We start from the raw sequence: 18361 nt of genomic DNA on the forward strand, positions 1-18361 counted from the left end.
CTGATGTCGACTTTTTATTCCATACTTGGAAAAAGAATGATCCGATGGTAAAATTTTGTATGGTGTACCCGATTAGGATATATATAGGAAGTGACATCAACACTGGTCTAAGTACTGTGGGGAAAAAACCAAGATGGCAGGCAACAGTCACGTGTGCTATGAAACATATATGTACCATCAAGTTCCTTTTGACGAAGCCCTGGTGTTGGGCTAGCGGCTAGGGTGCCGGCTTAGGATCCAAGGATCCTGGGTTCGAATCCCGGTCGATCGCTGAATTAACGCCAGGGGGGTTGACTCAGCCTGTCATCCTTCCGAGGTCGGCTAATTGAGTACCAGTTCACTGGTAATTCCCTGTTTGTCGTTAAAGGCGGCAAAAAGGGTTGGCGTCAGGAAGGGCATCCGGCCGTAAAACATTGCTTCAAATAGGGGACCGAAAAACAACAACAACCACGGTTCCCAAAAAAGGCCAACCCCCGCTTTGCGGGGAAAAATGGCCTCTAAAGGTGGTTATATATATTTTTAAGTTCCTTTTGAAGGAGCACACCACACTGAAAATAGGTGTTTCACTTAATTGTGTGTTTGAAAGTGCTGTCGAGTTTTTATTTTTAATGGCCGTGAATTGATCTTCTCACATGCAATTTACTATCAAGTCTCTGAAACAAATGTTAAAAGTGTTCATTAAAAGCTCATTTTGGAGAATGCCAAATATGGAAAATTCCAGAAGAATTGGATGTCAGGTGATTGATGTGTGGAAACAATAATCAATTAACACTGGAATTTAATAATATCAGTGCCATGGGGGTACCAAAGGACATTTACTCCATTAGACCTAAAAAGGCCTGCATACCCCACCCAAACAGTCAGTTGGGAAGTTCGACAGAATCTCCCAAGGAGCGCGCACTTGCCGCCTTATGATTTTCATATCTTTGGACGTCTTAACGAAGATCTATGTCGCAATTTATTTACGCGTCTTTTAGGTGGTGTATTGGTACAGTGCAAGTTTAATGCCTGTACGCCGAAGATTTGATACAGAATGTCTTGGTTATCATACGTGACTGTGTAATATTTGTTGAGATGAGATGTACGTTCTAAAAAATGATTTGTGTAAAAGGTTAACGAGTCATAATGTTTGACTTGAACTTGATCCAACCTGTGTAGTAAGATCGCCTAGGTACGAGATTCCCAGTTATTACCGTGTATAACGTAGTCTCGCAACTACGAGCGGTGTTCAGAAGGATGGACCTTCTTTAATGCTATCACCTCGAGGAGATAAACAGGAAGTGAACTAAGAAAGGGGAATGGGAAGCAGAAATAAGAATAGCAAGTGCCGAGTTGCTTTGGTTTGCGTTTTGTGGTTTTAATTCAAGCATAAACCAAATTTTGGAAAACAGTTGCCTGGTCGGGTCGGAACCTTCAGGGTTTTGTGATGGTCAAGTCTTTGGACGACTCAAAGAACATCTTAGTGTAATAAAGTTCACCGATTGTGAGGACTTCAAAGCACGTGTGCTGAAATGGTTGCATAACTGTCCCAAAATATTTAAACGTAGATGGCGTTAGGAAATTACCACATCAATGGAACAAGTGTGTACGTGCAGCAGTGCAATACCTTGAGAAACAGGTGACGTTTCATCATCTTCCCTGTATTTTTTGCTTTTCTAGAATAAAAAGTCCACATCAACCTTGAACTGCCCGCATAATTCTATTTTCTAAATATTTCCATATTATTGAACATCTATAAAAATACTAACAATGTAAAATGATATGGATATCTATGTAAAACAATGTCAAAACACTCTTACCTTTATGGCCAAGCATGACGGCCAGGTGTAGTGGTGTGTTGCCTGAAATGACAAACAAATAACCATGAGACAAATACCACAAAGACAATTCTTATAAGCAAGTCCATATGACCACTGCATACCACCCATTTCGGTAGGGGTCCACACATCAGTCAAAATACTTTTGACCACTGAACCAGCAAGTGTAACCACAACAAACATGCTTAAACACAACTGGCCTCTTTTCACCCATGCAGCACCTGGAATCAGATTCAATTCAAGCAGGAAGTTCCAATTTAGACATGGTGTGGTCAGACAACTGCATACTCATTTATGACAAAAATATCACGCGATCTGTAACATCCACAAGTGAATGCGAGAAGATGAGACAGCCAGCTTAACGGCCACTAGGAAGGTTGGCATACTCTATGCAATGCCGTGCCATAGCAAAGCAACAGGATGGCATTTTATCGTCGGGTGAGCAATCAAACTCAGACAAGACAGCTCAATGTGAACGCACAACTTCTAAGCTATTCTGTCAGTGTCAGCCGAATTCAGATCCCTAAATAAATATACAGAGTGGGCATCGAGCTCGCTAAGATAAACCACAAGATTACACCGTGATTCTCAAAACAAGACAATTTTGATGGTTACCTCTGCCACCGAAGGGGGACGGAGGTTATGCTTTCACACCGGTCTGTCTGTCTGTCTGTGAGCAGGATATCTCCAAAAGTTATGGACAGATTCGGACAAAATGAGGTGAGGACAGGTATGGTGTGAGACGAGGACAAACTGCTTCGATTTAGAAGATCTGGATCTGATCACTAGAATTATTTTTCAAGTGATTTTTCACCATTGATAGATTAGGGCCAAAAATGATACATAGCAGGATATCTAAACAAGTTGCGGACAGATTCAGACGAAACTTCGTGGACGAGTTGGCTGTGTGACGAGCAAGAACTGATTCAATTTTGAAGATCCGAATCCGAATCTTGGTTTGAGGATTTTTATAATATTCAAGTGATTCTTCACCATTGATAGATTAGGGCCAAAAACGACATATAGCATATCTCAAAAAGTTATGGACGAGTTGTGACAAAACTTGGTGGATGCGTTGGTTGTGTGACAAGGAAGACCTGATTCAATTTTGGTGAAGATCCGAAACCGAATCTGAGTGTTTTTGAATTTTTAAGTGATTCTTCACCATTGATAGATTAGGACCAAAAACGATATCTCAAAATGTTGTGGACGAGTTGTGTCAAAACTTGGGGGATGAGTTGGTTAGGTGACAAGAGCAAGCCGATTAGATTTTGGTTCAGGACCGGATCCAGATCCGACCTATCAGTGGGATACAAAACGTGAACTGTTCAGCGTGACAGAGATATACACTCCACCAAGCTTCGTTATAATTTAAAGTTTTTTTTTAATCAAAAGTTATTTAGTAATACTCGTGGGATAAATTAGCTCCACTTCCAGAATATCGGAAAAACGAAGGTGATGGCAAGTGGTAAAGCATGTGGTGAGGTGGAAAGAACTGGGAAGTGGCCCTGTGCTGTGTGCAGGAAGGGTGTCGGAGTGAACTCCATTCAATGTACAATGTGCGCTGAGTGGGTTCATCAAAAATGTAGTGGTTTGAGAGGGTCATTAACCAGTGTGGCAGCTACATTCAAGTGTAAGGTGTGCACAGAGGGAGCTGCAGATGGAGGAAATGTTGAGTTGGATCTTGGAGACGGCATGAAGCTGGAAGGTGTGAAAACATTTTGCTACCGAGGAGACATGTTGAATGGTGAAGGTGGATCAGACTCGGCAACGGTTGCTGGAGTGAGATGTGCATGGAAGAAGTTTCGGGAACCGAGTGGCTTGCTGACGAGGAGGGGAGTGTCGTTGAAGCTGAAGGGAAAGGTGTATGCTGCATGTGTGAGAAGTAGGAGATCTCGCGAGAAGTAGGAGATGTAGGAGATCTCGCGAGATCTTGGAGACGGCGGCAGGGATTTTCGAAGCTCCACACGGTCTCTACGTTTTTCGAAGTTAAGTCTGTTCACAATTGTATTTTGTCGAAACTGTATTTATCTTTCGGTGTGTGAAGTTATTGTGTGCAACTTTGGTTGTTTCTCGGTGTTTATCTTTCATAAATTGATCGTCTGTTTGCCGTGTCGCGAGCAAGGCCTTGTACAGTGTGCACTGTACAACCTTGAGGCTTTGTTTTTCTCTCAGTGGTCCGTCGTTTGTGATCCAATAACTTTCGTTCTCTGTATTCCCAGGCTTTTCACCCATAGCCTACTTCCTTGTGTAAATCTCAACTCAAAAAACAAACAACAAAAAAAAAAACATTTCCTTCTCTGTTCTCATTCGTTTATTCATTCTTATTCGTTCGTTCGTTCTTCGACCACGTGTTTCTCCCCCATTTCCCCAGATAGTTTTCACTCATTAACCTTCAATGTTTACACTTTCCCCTCAAGTTATGTATTCCGTCATATTTTATAACACCTTTTTCTTCTTCTTCTTTAAAAGGCTGCTTTCGACTTGCTCACCAAATCAATTCATCCCAAAAAAAATATCCATCTCCTATAGTGCCTTTGTTCTACATTCCCTAAACTCTCCTGCACTCCATCCTCCATCCAGCGTCCTTAAACGTATTTTTAACTCGAAGGTCACAAGAAACTCATTTTGCAATAAATGTTCGTTTCCCATAAATCGTACACTTTCAAAAATCCAATCTCACCCCTCCCCTCCAAATCTTCCCCATAACCCCTCCCCTCCAAATCTTCCCCATCACCCCTCCCCTCCAAATCTTCCCCATCAACCATCCCTTTCAAATCTCCCCCCTTGCCCCCTCCCTCCTAAACTACTCCCTCACCCCTCCCCGCCAAGACGCCCCCTCGCCCCTCCCCTCCTAGACTCCTGCCTCACCCCTCCCCTCCAAATCTCCCCCATATCCCATCCCTTTCAAATCCCTCCCCTTGTCCCTTCCCTCCCAAACTCCCCCCTCACCCCTCCCCTTCAAATCTCCCCACCCTCATTGCTTCTCAATTTCCCCCCGCTCACTCCCCCTCCTCAAAGCGTCCTCCCCGCTTCTTCCCCCTTCAAACTCTCACCTCCATCTCCCCCAACCTTCTGCCTCGCTCTTCCCCCTCCTCAAATAACACCTCATTGTGGCTCACCCAATCACCATCAAACCTTTTGTCCACCCCATCCTTCCCTTTCTCCGAGCTATTCTGAAATCTCTGACACACCTTCAACAGCTCTCCCTACCTCTTCCACCTCTTCCACATCTTACCCTACCCCTCCTCCCCCCTGTTCTGTATCTGATGCTCCCCCTTCCTCTTCATTAACGGTATGGACCTCAAACATCCGGGGCCTTCGTTCAAACTTAACTGATCTCTCCATACAGGTTGCTTCTGTCAAACCAGACGTGATCTGCTTAACAGAAACTTTCCTCCTTTATGATGTCTCTGATTCCATAGTATCTCTCCCGGGCTACTCCCTCCTCCGGTATGATAGACCTGAGCCTCGTCCTGGAGGCGGGGTTGCTATCTTTATCAAAAACTCTCTTCCTCACTCGCCCTGCACTGCACTCTCTCCACCTCACCCCCAGGAATACCTCTGGCTACGGCTTCCCCTTCGCTCCCACCTCTTGTTCATATGTGTGTTGTACCGTCCACCAAACAGTGATGACTCCATCTACATCTCGCTGTCTGATGATATGGACCAACTTCTATCTACTCATCCCAACTCTCTCTTCCTCATATGTGGTGATTTCAACTGTCATCATGCCAGTTGGCTGGGTGTGGGTACCTCTCTCACCAGCCATGGCTCCTCAGCAAAGGACTTCTGCGACTCACTGGGACTGACACAATCTGTCAATTTCCCGACCCGGATCTCAGTCAACGGAACATCTTCTCTTCTGGACTTGGTTATGACTAACTTCCCTGAAAATGTCTGCTGCTCTTCTTCTGCTCCGATCGGATCATCTGATCATGTCCTTGTTAAAGTGGACATCTCTCTGACCATCCTCAGGGAGCCTGCTCAGCGTCGACGAGTCTGGCATTTCACTCAGGCCAACTGGCACGGTCTTCAAGCAGCCATCAATCATCTGGACTGGTCTCCCATCTCTACCACCTCTGACATCAACTCATCCTGGGAATTCTTCCAAAGTAAATTGCTCTCTCTCATGCACAGATTTATCCCATCTCGTCTTCAGTTGTCATACCCTTCCTCCCGTCCATGGTACACGGAATCTTGTGGTGAGGCTGTTGCCCAGAAACAACTTGCCTTCGTCTCCTGGAAAGCAAATCCAACGGAAGGAAATCTCATTTCCTTTCACAAAGCCCGAAACAAGTGTGTGTCCACCCTCAGGAGAGCCAGGAAACAATATCTCTCCGTTCTCAAGACCGAACTCTCTTATCTGTCTCCCTCTTCCAAATCCTGGTGGCGTCTGGTCAAATCCGTTTCTGGTGTTTGTTCCCCCTCCATCCCCTCCCTTACCTCAAACGGCTACACAGCTGACTCCGCACGTGAAAAAGCTGAATGCCTCAACTCTGTGTTTGCCTCTAAATCTTGTGTCCCAAACCCATCCCTCTCTGTACCCACCATACCCAGTCGTACCCTGCTGCTCCTGGACTCCGTGTCCTTTCCTCCTGACAAGGTGGAAAAGTTTCTGTCAACCCTCGACTCTGATTCTGCAACTGGACCCGACGGCATCAGCCCACGGGTCCTAAAATCCTGCTCTGCTGCTCTATCTCACCCTCTCTCTGTTCTCTTCACCCTCTCTTTTGCTCAAGGTCAACTGCCATCTGCTTGGAAATCAGCCAACATCACCGCTTTGCACAAAAAAGGTGCGAAAACAGATCCTAGCAACTACAGACCAATCAGCCTTCTCCCAATTATCAGCAAAGTCATGGAATCCATCATTGCTTCTGATATGAAATCTTTCCTCTTCTCCAATGGCTTGATCTCTGATCATCAATTTGGTTTCAGACCAGGTCACTCTACTCTGGACATGCTGCTTCTGCTGTCTCAACAATGGATGGAGGTCCTCAATGCCAAACAGGAAATTAGAGCTGTCTCCCTCGACATATCACGTGCCTTCGACACGGTCTGGCACCCCGCTCTGCTCACCAAACTCTCCTCCTTTGGTATCCATGGAAATCTCCACGCATGGCTGGCGGACTTCCTCTCTAGTCGTCGTCAACGTGTGGCCCTGAATGGGTTTCTCTCATCTCCTCTTCCTGTTCAGGCTGGAGTTCCCCAAGGCAGTGTTCTGGGCCCCGTGCTTTTTCTGGTCTTCATCAATGATCTCTCTGACTCTCTCGAAAATCCTCTCTATCTCTTTGCTGATGACTCCACTCTCTGCCGCTCCATTCCTCTTCCCTCAGATCGGCAGTCTGCTGCCTCCTCACTCTCTGAAGACCTGGACAAAATCACAGACTGGTCAAACAAGTGGAACATGTCTTTCAATCCTGACAAATCTCACACTCTTACTATGTCTCTCCGAAAAGATCGACTGGACAACCCTCCCATCTACTTTCTCAACAATCCTCTCCAAGAAGTTCTGTCGCTCAAGATTTTGGGTCTCACTATCTGCCATGATCTTTCTTGGGAAAACCACATTTCCAAGCTGGCCTCCAAAGCCAGTCGCCGACTGGGCATCCTCCGTCGTGCGAAGTCCTTCCTCGGCACACCTGAGCTCCTCACCACATACAAGGCTTTCATCCGCAGCTCAATGGAATACTGTTCTCCCCTATGGGCCGGTGCTCCTGCCTCACACCTAGCTCGGCTTCACGCTGTTGAAACCAAAGCTTTCAGAATTATTGGAATCTCCCGCGATGAAGCTATCTCTGAGGGCCTTTCACTCACTCACCGCAGGCAGGTAGGTGGTCTTTCTGTCTTCTACCGACTCCTCTCCGGCCTTGCACCCCCAGCTCTCTCTGTGCTCTGTCCCCCAAATATTCCTACAGGTCGCCCAAGATCTGCCAGCAACCCTCTGATGGTTAAACTGCCGAAATCTCGGCTCTCCGCTCACCTTCACTCTTTCATTCCTCTTTTCTCCCGCCTCTGGAACAAACTCCCTCACTCCCTTCAATCCCACTCCTCCCTCCAGGTCTTTAAAACAGCTGTTCACCACCATCTCTTATCTTCCCCCATCCAAAACCTTGATCTTTTCTACCCCCGCTAATTCACCCCAGATCCACCTTGTTTGAAATTCCAACTTCTTTCCTGGAAGTCCTGGCAGTGTCCATATGTTTTATACCTCTCCCACTGCCCCCTTCCCACGCCCCCCCCCCCCCCAAAGCCCTCGCCCTCTCTCAGATCTCTCGATGTCTCCATGTCTCTCGGTCCCTGCTCTCAAATGTTGTGTTTGTGTCCTTCCCCCTCTCTCCCCATCTTGTCTACCGCTCCCTATGTTATATGTTTTATGTGTCGGTTTGTCTTTCTGTGTGTTCATGTGATTAATGTTCGCTCTTTCACGAGCCTCGATATTGTATACAAAAAAAAAAAAAAAAAAAAAAAAAAAAAAAAAAAAAAAAAAAAAAAAAAAAAAAGTGTTATGATTTATGGGAGCGAGACATGGGTAATGAACGTAGAGCAGCAACAAAGGCTGGAAAGGGTGGAAATGCGAATGGTTCGGTGGATGTGTGGAGTATCGTTGAGAGAGAGGAAGACAAATGATGAATTGCGAAAGATGATGGGAATAGAGCCTGTGATTGATGCTGTGAAGAGGAACAGGTTGAGATGGTTTGGTCATGTGTTGAGGAAGGATGAAAGTGACTGGCTAAGAATGATGGAAATGAATGTAGAAGGAAGTAGAGGACGGGGAAGACCGAGAAAGACTTGGCTAAAGATGGTGGAAGAAGAAATGCGGGTAAGGGGGTTAACAAGGGGAGATGCAGAAAATAGGGCAAAATGGAGAAGATTGTCATGGGGACCGCAAGGCTAACCCCCGCTCTTGCAGGGAAAATGGACTTAAAATGCCTGTTGTTGTTGTTTGTTGTATAAATTAGCTCCACATCCTGCCACCACCAAAACACTTTTTTATTGCATACAGTCACCAATAATCAATTTTGTAAAAGAAAAAAACAACAAACCTTTAATGAACTTAAAAACATGACTCCCTTGCAGCTTCACTCACTTATTCATTCATTCATGACATGGAGCACCAAAGAGCCAGGAAATTCCATGTGGACCTTTTCAGTTAATTAACCAGTGCGTTGGTTAGAGATTATAAAGACTGCATAAACAATGCTGCCAAGGCTTTCCTGTTAGTACCATGCACACGAGACACTCTTCTGTTCTCCCCCACAACGCAATAAGCAGCCAACAATGGGAAAGAAAAACCAAAATATCCGAGACCCACAGACATTAAAAGAAATAAACAAATAAATAAACACTCGATCCCACAATCTCAAACACTCCTACTGAACAGCAAAGCGGCACTTCAAAACCACGACAACAACAATTGAACCCATCAGTAGGAGATGGACTTCAGTGACCTTTTTGAGAGAAGCAGAAGAAAGAAAAGATACGGAATCAAAGAGAGCACAAAAAGAAAAAAAACATTGTTCCTGAAATATCTACCTGTTGAAATCTACTTTTACCTGGACTGAGCACAAATCTTTCTTTCAAGGTAAAGTTTCTCATAAATAGCAGAGACAGACAGACACATACACACATACAGTCACGTGTCTGAAAAGCATCATCACTACTGAGGAAAGAAACTCAATCAGGAAAAGATCTTCCATAAATCGGTGACCCATGTGGTCCAAGTGAGTTTAAGAATGATTTAGGAATGACACATAGACCTGCTCTCTCTTATACACAGATCCATCCCATCTCGTCTTCAAATTTCCTACCATTTTTCTCACCCATGGTACACTGAATCCTGTAGTGAGGGAGTTGCTCCGAAACAACTTGCCTTCTCTTCCTGGAAAGCAAACCTGACCGAAAGCAATCTCCAATCATTCAAAAAATCTGCAACAAGTCACTCTCAGGAGAGCCAGAAAACATCCGTCCAAACTCAAGAATGAACTTTCAAACTTGTCTTCCTCCTCTAAAACCTGGTGGCTCCTTGTTTAGTCTGTCTCTAGTGTATGCTCCCCTTTCCATCCCTTCCCTCTCTTCAAATGGCACCACAGCCGACTCCACTCATGAGAAGGCCGAATTCCTCAATTCTGTGTTTGCTTCCAAATGTTGTGTTTCAAACCCCTCATTCGCTGTACCCACCCAACACAGTCATACTCAACTGCTCCTTGACTTTTTCACCCGAGAAGGAGTCGAGGTTTCTAGTGACCCTCGACTGATTCTAAAACTAGACTGGATGAACTCGCATGCCTTAAACACCTGCTCTGCTGCTATTACACATCCTCTCTTTGCCTTTTTTCACCCTTTAATTTACCCGAGGTAATCTTCCATCTGCTTGGAAATCTGCATTCACTGCATTACATACAAGGTGCAAAAACGGATCCCTTCAACTACAGACCCATTACCTTACTTCCAATCATCAGCAAGGTCATGGAATCTATCATCGCATTTGATATTAAATTCCTTCCTTTTTTCCATGTCCTTCCTCTTCCCTTCCCAACGCCCTCCCTTCCTGTCAAACCCACCTCATTCCAGCCCTTCATTTCTGAGAGCTTTCCTCTGTATCGATGTTTCCTACCCCTATGTGTTCTCCCTTACCCTTCATTCTTCCCCACTCCCATTCTTCCCCTCTATTTTGTCCCTCAACCCTGCTGTTGTTGCCTCTTTCTGCTGTTCCATTTGTTTTTGCATCCTGATCCATTCTGTGTTCTACCTCTTACACGAGCCTTGACTTTGTACACAAAACAAAAGATCCTGTCAAGATTCAGAGGGGTGCAATGACTGGTGTCAGATACAAAGGTGCAATCATGATGCCTGCAGTAATCTACCTGGCAAAATACTGCTCACATCGTCAACACCTGCACATCAATAGCACATCACTCGCGTGAACTGGCCTGCAGAATCTCTGGACTCAAATGTGATTGAACATGCTTGGGACATCCTAGGGACACGAGCTAGTATTGTGGTCAACAGTGATCATCACATCATGAATGCCATTTCTGATGATAGGAAGATTGCCCGTGATCATTATCCCCAAACTTTAATTTTAAAAATGGGGGAGATATTGTGCTCGGCTCCATCTGTCTGTGTCTGTCACACTGTCGTCTCCTAAACGGTTGGGCAGAAATTCACCAAACTTGGGAGTTGTGATCACCACATGGCAAAAGTGAGAGAGCAGCATCACTGCAGGGTCAAAAGGTCACATACCAAAAAAAAAGAATGAAATTACGGGCACATTTTAAGCATTTTTAAATGAAACTGTGTTTGCAATCAACAATGGGGGACGCATGAAATATGTAACGATTTTTTGGATTTCACCCCGGGTTAATGCCCCAAGGGGGTGGGGGCATTAGGTCACAACGAGTCAAAACAGAATAATTTTTTCAACTCAAAATTTGATATTTGGTCATTCCTGGTGGAAGCTTTTGCTGTCTTTCAACCTTGCTTTAGGTGGGAAGCGTGGGGGTTTGCGATGGCACACCATCGACTTCGCTCTAGTGTAGACTGGAGTTGGTGCAAATTTTCACCCATGTCATCACATAACCTACTTTGGCGTCCACCACAATGGTTTCTGGAGTGTACAAATCTATATGCTGTCCCTCTTTAACCAGAATATGAACACGTTTGAACGTACCTCAAAAACAATACAAGCCTCAAAATCTTTTGCGACGAGTGTAATCTACAGAGTATGTGGAATTTCAGAGACAAATGTCGATTGGATGATGATGCTCAAATTTGTGCAAGAATGGCAGAGTATTCAGAACCACTTTGTACATACATTTCAAACAATACTTGCGGTACTTGTGAACGGCTCTCAATGTCAAACTTCTGGAAAACATTTAATCAGTTGCGACAATCATACCTATATTAGTGAGGTACCTTAGTAACAAAAATGGCAAGGATTGTTACACAGTGGACAAAAGCATCATTTTTTCACCAAAGCTTTGCCCATGTGTTACAATCAAAAAGAGCGTAAGCTGAACAACAACAAAAAAATAAAAAATCGGATGACAGGAAGTGTACTTTATGACGTCATAATAACGTCACAATCTACTACCGAGCTCGTAGGGCAAGTAAATGTAGAAAATAAGGTTGTGAAGCATTGTGATGAGATTCCAAGTCATTAATTTGACATTTTGAGGGTCAAGGAATTGAAGAGTGATGTAATCAATGACATTTAAGCAACCATAAGCCGATTTGCTGTTGCAGTGACGTCACTTTATTCTAATTTTGTTGAAAAAAACCAAAGAATCTTCAATGTTGATGACACGCAGGCCAGTCAAGCAATGGCTTAGTTATACCTCCACAATTCGAAGAAAAGATGCAAGAAAGGGGCCACTCCCAAAAAACAGTCTCCAGAGCGAGAGCCTCCATTTCCTGTCTACATTGGATTGAATATTCACACACTGACGAGGAACAGAACACTTGTTGACCAACTGGCCAAACTGGGGTTGAGCATCTCCGACAGCCGGGTCCTGCAGCTGGAGAATAAATTGGCATCTGCAATGTGTGACCAGTTCACCGCTGATCAAATTGTGTGCCCATCTATTCTCAGGAATGGACTCTTCACTGTCGGTGCACTGGATAACATTGACCGTAATCCCTCGTCCACTACAGCCAAAGGATCCTTTCATGGAAGTGGTCTACCCTGAACAGAACTTTGCTGTTGCAACTGTCAGAAATAATTTGCTTGCAGCTGCAGCTCATCACTGACACCAAGCTATCAATCTTATTCCACATCTGTGAATGTCAACTTTGAACAATTAATTACTTGCCTTGAGTATAATTGGGGTGTTGAACATCAATCCTAATTGCAGAATCAATGAGGCTGGTAATACTTCGTAATATTCTCTCACAAAGGCATGAGTAACAATTACAACAATGATATAGCATAAAACAGATGTGTGTGTGTGTGTGGGGGGTGGGGGTGGGGGTCAGGGGAGGGGGGGGGGGGGGGGTTGTAACTGTATTTTTGTGAGGTAATAATGTCATAAGCCATCGTTATTTTTTGACATCTCAATGGAATCATTGATCACAACAGGGGAGAGGAGCATGAATATGATGTATATACATATTTAATTCAATGTTTAATTTTGAACCATCTATCCTTTTATTAAACTAGCAGATGACATAATGATGACGTCATAAAATGTAATAGCTGTCTAAATAAAAAAAGTGTGGCTGCGTTAAATTCTGTGACCCAACAAACGGCCTTATGAACTAAAGACTCCATATGTCAGTGTTGACTAACCAATCCAATTTGTGTATAATACGAGTTTATTTTTAGTTTATGATGTCATAATGACATCATAAATCTTTTAAAGATAGTCTAAGAACAATATTGGCAACTGCATTGAATTCCTTCACCTCAGAAATAAATACTTTAGCGTCAAAATACGCTCCACGGATTACTCTTAACTAATTAAACGATTTTTAAAAATATATAATTGTGTAATAATTAGCTGATGACATCATAAAGACGTCATATATTGCCCTTCCCATTATCCAATTTTTTTGCAGCTTACTTTTTTTTCTCAATGATTTACCATGGAGATGCTTTGGTGAAAAAAAAAAATGGTACTTTTGTCCATTGTAACGATATTTTGTCCACTTTTGTCCAAATGTAACGATATTTTCACTAAGGTACCTCATTATATAGGGAACCTTTGGGTTCTCAGTGCGCAAAGCAAGTTGTGACAAAATACGGTAGCGAAAGCCGGATAAGAACCACCTTTTGAGGCCATTTTTCCCCACAGAGCAGGGGTTGGCCTTTTTCGGGCAACCGTGGTCCCCTTTTTGTCCCCAGCTTGCTGGGATGAATGATCGCGGTGTGTACCCCGGTTTAGAATAGGTATACTGTATCCCTGCGCATCGTAAGAACGTGACCAAGGGTTGGCGTCAGGAAGGGCATCCGGCCATAACAACATTGCCTCAAACAGGGAACCATGATTGTCATGGGGCCCGCAAGGCTAACCCCCGCTCTAGCGGGGAAAAATGGCCTCAAAACGATCATTCATTCATTCATTCGTGGTCCCCTTTTTGAAGCAATGTTTTATGGCCGGATGCCCTTCCTGCCACCAACCCCGTTAGTCGCCTCTTGCGACAAACACAGGGAATTACCAGTGAACTGGTACTCAATATGCCGACATCGGAAGAATGACAGGCTGAGTCAACCCCCTCTGGCGTTAATTCAGAGATCAACCAGGATTTGAACCCCGGATCCTGGGATCCCAAGCCGGCACCCGAACCGCTAACCCAACACCAGGCCTAGGGCAAGCCGGATAGGATGAGATAATTCAACACCGATATGGGTTTGTTCTGCACTACTTAAAACACCAAATCATGAGGTATTCCACCAGTTCGATATGTTCACAAGGCTTGTTTATCAGATGCGTGCCGAGCTAAAACGACCGCGGTCTTTGAAAACGAACTTGTTTGGACAAGCTCGAGCTTCAGGATGCACGCCAAACAGAGTCGAAAGCAACAATCACACTTTGATGTCAGCAGAACACCCTGATTAAACTCTTTCCAAATCGGTGTTCAAATCGCTGTGTAGGTTTCAAAAGCAACCTCGACATGCAGCTCAGCCTTCAGATAGGTGAGAAAGCATGTCATGCCAGCAATGAAAGATGCAAAACAAACGTCTCAAAAAGTGCATTTCTGGAGAAAAATGCACCGAGAAACATTCTGCGTTACATCTTATTCGTGTTGGAAAAAATACTTCCTTTCGGTTTTCTCAAAGTGTCATCATAGATCTCACTTGAAATGCAAATGCCATTTGAAAGGTGAGGGACTTCTTGGAGGCTCATAGATACTCATTCTTGTTGAGTTCTCAAATCGTAAGAGCAGCAAGACATGAAAAAGCAAGACCACGGTGAAGGTCAGAAAACGAGCTATAATGGGCGTCGCAAACGATGCCAGCGTGCTCAAGTCAAGCGGGTCACCCGATCGGGTGACCTGAAGCAAGTCAGGCGCCCGGGTCGACAGCAGCGCGTTGGATTCCCTGGATGCCAGCACCACTCCACATTCACACAATGTTAAGCACAAAGTTAAAAACCTTGGAAAATGGAACATCACAAGACACCAAAGCCAACACTGCTATATGCACACTTGTGGCCAACTCGAGAACCGCGAAGAGAGACGAGATAGGGGAGAGGAGGGAAAGAGGAATGAAAGATAAGAATGCGCTTCATGATACCACGACCATCATACATCTAGGTGCGAGGTGGTCACCTCCAAGTCGCATCATTTGAACAATTCATTCATACATGTCACACCCATAAGGAAATCCACATCAAACGCTGAACGTCAGCATCGAATCCCGCCAAACGCACCCCCAACGACAAGCACCAACATGCCAAGCCACCCCCCCCCCCCGCCCCCAAGGCCGAGCAGCACAACGCACACCCCAAAGGGCCAGCACGGTCCTACACATCACCAAAGGCCAGCACCACCCAATGCATCCCCTAAGGGACAGCACCGCCCCATGCAATGCCCCCCAAGGGACAGCACCGCCCCATGCAATGCCCCCCAAGGGACAGCACCGCCCCATGCAATGCCCCCCAAGGGACAGCACCGCCCCATGTAATGCCCCCCAAGGGACAGCACCGCCCCATGCAATGCCCCCCAAGGGACAGCACCGCCCCATGCAATGCCCCCCAAGAGACAGCACCGCCCCATGTAATTCCCCCCAAGCGACAGCACTGCTCCATGCAATTTCCCCCCCAAGGAAGAGCACCGCCCCATGCAGTTCCCCCCAAGAGACAGCATCGCCCCATTCAATGCCCCCCAAGAGACAGCACCGCCCCATGCAATGCCCCCCAAGAGACAGCACCGCCCCATGCAATGCCCCCCAAGAGACAGCACTGCTCCATGCAATTTCCCCCCCAAGGAACAGCACTGCTCCATGCAATTGTATCACCCCATGCAATGCCCCCCAAGGAACAGCACCGCCCCCATGCAATGCCCCATGCAATGCCCCACCAAGCGACAGCACCACCACATGCAATGCCCTACCAAGCGACAGCACCGCCACATGCAATTCCCCCCAAGCGACAGCATCACCTCATGCAATGCCCCACCAAGCGACAGCACCGCCACATGCAATGCCCCACCAAGCGACAGCACCGCCACATGCAATACCCCACCAAGCGACAGCACCGCCACATGCAATGCCCCACCAAACGACAGCATCACCACATGCAATGCCCCACCAAGCGACAGCATCACCCTATGCAATGCCCCACCAAGCGACAGCATCACCCTATGCAATGCCCCACCAAGCGATAGCATCACCCCATGCAATTTCCCCCAAGCGATAGCATCACCCCATGCAATTTCCCCCAAGCGATAGCACAGCCCCATGCAATGCTCCCCAAACGATAGCCGCACCACACGCACCACCCCAAGGGCCATCACCGCCTCATGTACTTCTTCACTCAACCAAAAGCAGCAGTTAGGCCTCACGCATCCCCATGGCCAGCACCGCCTCATTCACCCCCATGGCCATCACCACCTTATTCACCCCCATGGCCAGCACCGCCTCATTCACCCCCATGGCCATCACCACCTCATTCACCCCCATGGCCATCACCACCTCATTCACCCCCATGGCCATCACCACCTCATTCACCCCCATGGCCAGCACCACCTCATTCACCCCCATGGCAGCACCACCTCATTCACCCCCATGGCCAGCACCACCTCATTCACCCCCATGGCCAGCACCGCCTCATTCACCTCCATGGCCATCACCACCTCATTCACCCCCATGGCCAGCACCGCCTCATTCACCCCCATGGCCAGCACCACCTCATTCACCCCCATGGCCAGCACCGCCTCATTCGCCCCCATGACCATCACCACCTCATTCACCCCCATGGCCAGCACTGCCTAGAGCACCCCCATGGCCATCACCACCTCATTTACCCCCATGTCCAGCACCGCCTAGAGCACCCCCATGAACAGCACCACCTTATTCACCCCCATGGCCAACACGGCCGAGAGCACCCCCATGGCCAGCACCACCTCATTCACCCCCTTGGCCAGCACCGCCTAGAGCACCCCCATGAACAGCATCACCTCATTCACCCCCTTGGCCAGCACCGCCTAGAGCACCCCCATGAACAGCATCACCTCATTCACCCCAATGGCCAGCACCGCCTTGAGCACCCCCATGGCCAGCACCACCTTTCACCCCCATGGCCAGCACCGCCTAGAGCACCCCCACGGGTACCAGTAACATTCTATGTAACTCAAGGGGCAGCACCACATCCCACACAATGGTGCCATCATTATCTCACACCATCCGAGCCAAGCACATCACGCACTATGAGGACCATCAACAAATCACGCACCCTTGCCCGATTCACGAACCACTGCACCACATACACATCCTGCGACTGCGAGCAAATAAAAGAGACCACTCAGCAAGCACCAAGCACCATGGGCCCCGATCCCAATGAACAAGTCCCGTTCTCCCGACTCCCAATTCGGTTCACATTCACAAGACCCTCCCGCACCGTGCACGTCCTTGTGGGCCATCCCGTGCGTGCGGATGAGCAGCGACAGCCTCCGTAAGTCTCCTCTGAACACGCACTCATGTACGGGGTACGGCGTGGCCTGCTGCGGACGCGGCGCCTTGCGAGCCGATTCGACGCGGGACGAGCGGCTTCGAAACAGGCAGGCCGCCGGACCCGGGGTCTGCTCGCCGGTCATGACGGCCACATGGCCCGCCGGAGTCCGCCGGAACCCGACGACGAACACGAACGAGATCTAGCCAAGGACAGGCGGTGCGAGGGGATGCCAGGGGGAGGGGAGGGCGGGAAGGGGAGGGGAGAGAGCGCGTAGGAACGAGGGAAACCGGAGAAGAGAAGGAAATGTAAAGCTTAGTCAAGGGGAGGACGAAGCGACTTCTGTTGGTTTTAAAATAACGAACGTTTCAAATTCAAATACGTCGACAAATTTATTCAATGCAAGAGAAATTGATCAAAGTGTCTGATTATAAGTGGAAGTAATTGGATTTTTCCTTGTTACTCTAAACGTCCTTCAGACATATTTATAATTTAAGCGTCGATAAATTGCTCGTTCTCAGCTGATGACGTCGTTTGCGAATCAGCCAATCGCTGCAGGCCATGCTCACATTGGCAAATTCAAAACCCCTGCAAGACGCGTCATGGGTGTGTTCCAAAACCGATCAGCTCGCTATCGCTTGCCAAGCCAGCCGTTCCTTATCAACCCTTTCGTTGGACTGCTTGCTTAAGTGCTTAAGCCGCTTGGCGAGCACTCTACAAGCTGAGTGGTAATGGAGCCACACCACTGGTGAATAATTTATATAAATATTTTCAAGTGTGAGTTTGTTTGTGTTTGTTCATGCGTTTGTGTGTTTGTTTGTGTTTGTTCATGCGTTTGTGTGTTTGTTCATGCGTTTGTGTGTTTGTTCATGCGTTTGTGTGTTTGTTTGTGTTTGTTCATGCGTTTGTGTGTTTGTTTGTGTTTGTTCATGC

The 18361-nt window shown here is 46.7% G+C and overlaps 1 protein-coding gene across 4 annotated transcripts in view; it reads right to left on the reverse strand.

Annotated features, from left to right (window-relative positions):
• The window catches only part of ANKRD13C (ankyrin repeat domain 13C), a 122408-nt gene extending 104659 nt beyond the window's left edge, over window positions 1-17749 (reverse strand). Inside the window, exons 1-2 of one of the 4 annotated variants that reach the window (XR_010982474.2) lie at window positions 17378-17690; window positions 1800-1841 (exon numbers count right to left, since the gene is read on the reverse strand). Coding sequence is in view for 2 of the 4 variants with exons in the window: in XM_068103564.2 (XP_067959665.1) it covers window positions 1800-1841; window positions 17378-17573 (238 nt within the window). In the remaining 2 variants the exon portion in view is untranslated. Of the gene's footprint in view, window positions 1-1799; window positions 1842-17377 lie in introns of all 4 variants that reach the window. The other 3 variants (XM_068103564.2, XM_068103567.2, XM_068103565.2) reach the window with 3 other exon arrangements.
• Window positions 17750-18361: the final 612 nt, after the last annotated feature.

The sequence above is a fragment of the Myxine glutinosa genome, chromosome 1 (genome assembly GCF_964187855.1).
Source record: "Myxine glutinosa chromosome 1, kmMyxGlut1.1, whole genome shotgun sequence".
Taxonomy (NCBI): Eukaryota; Metazoa; Chordata; class Myxini; order Myxiniformes; family Myxinidae; genus Myxine; species Myxine glutinosa.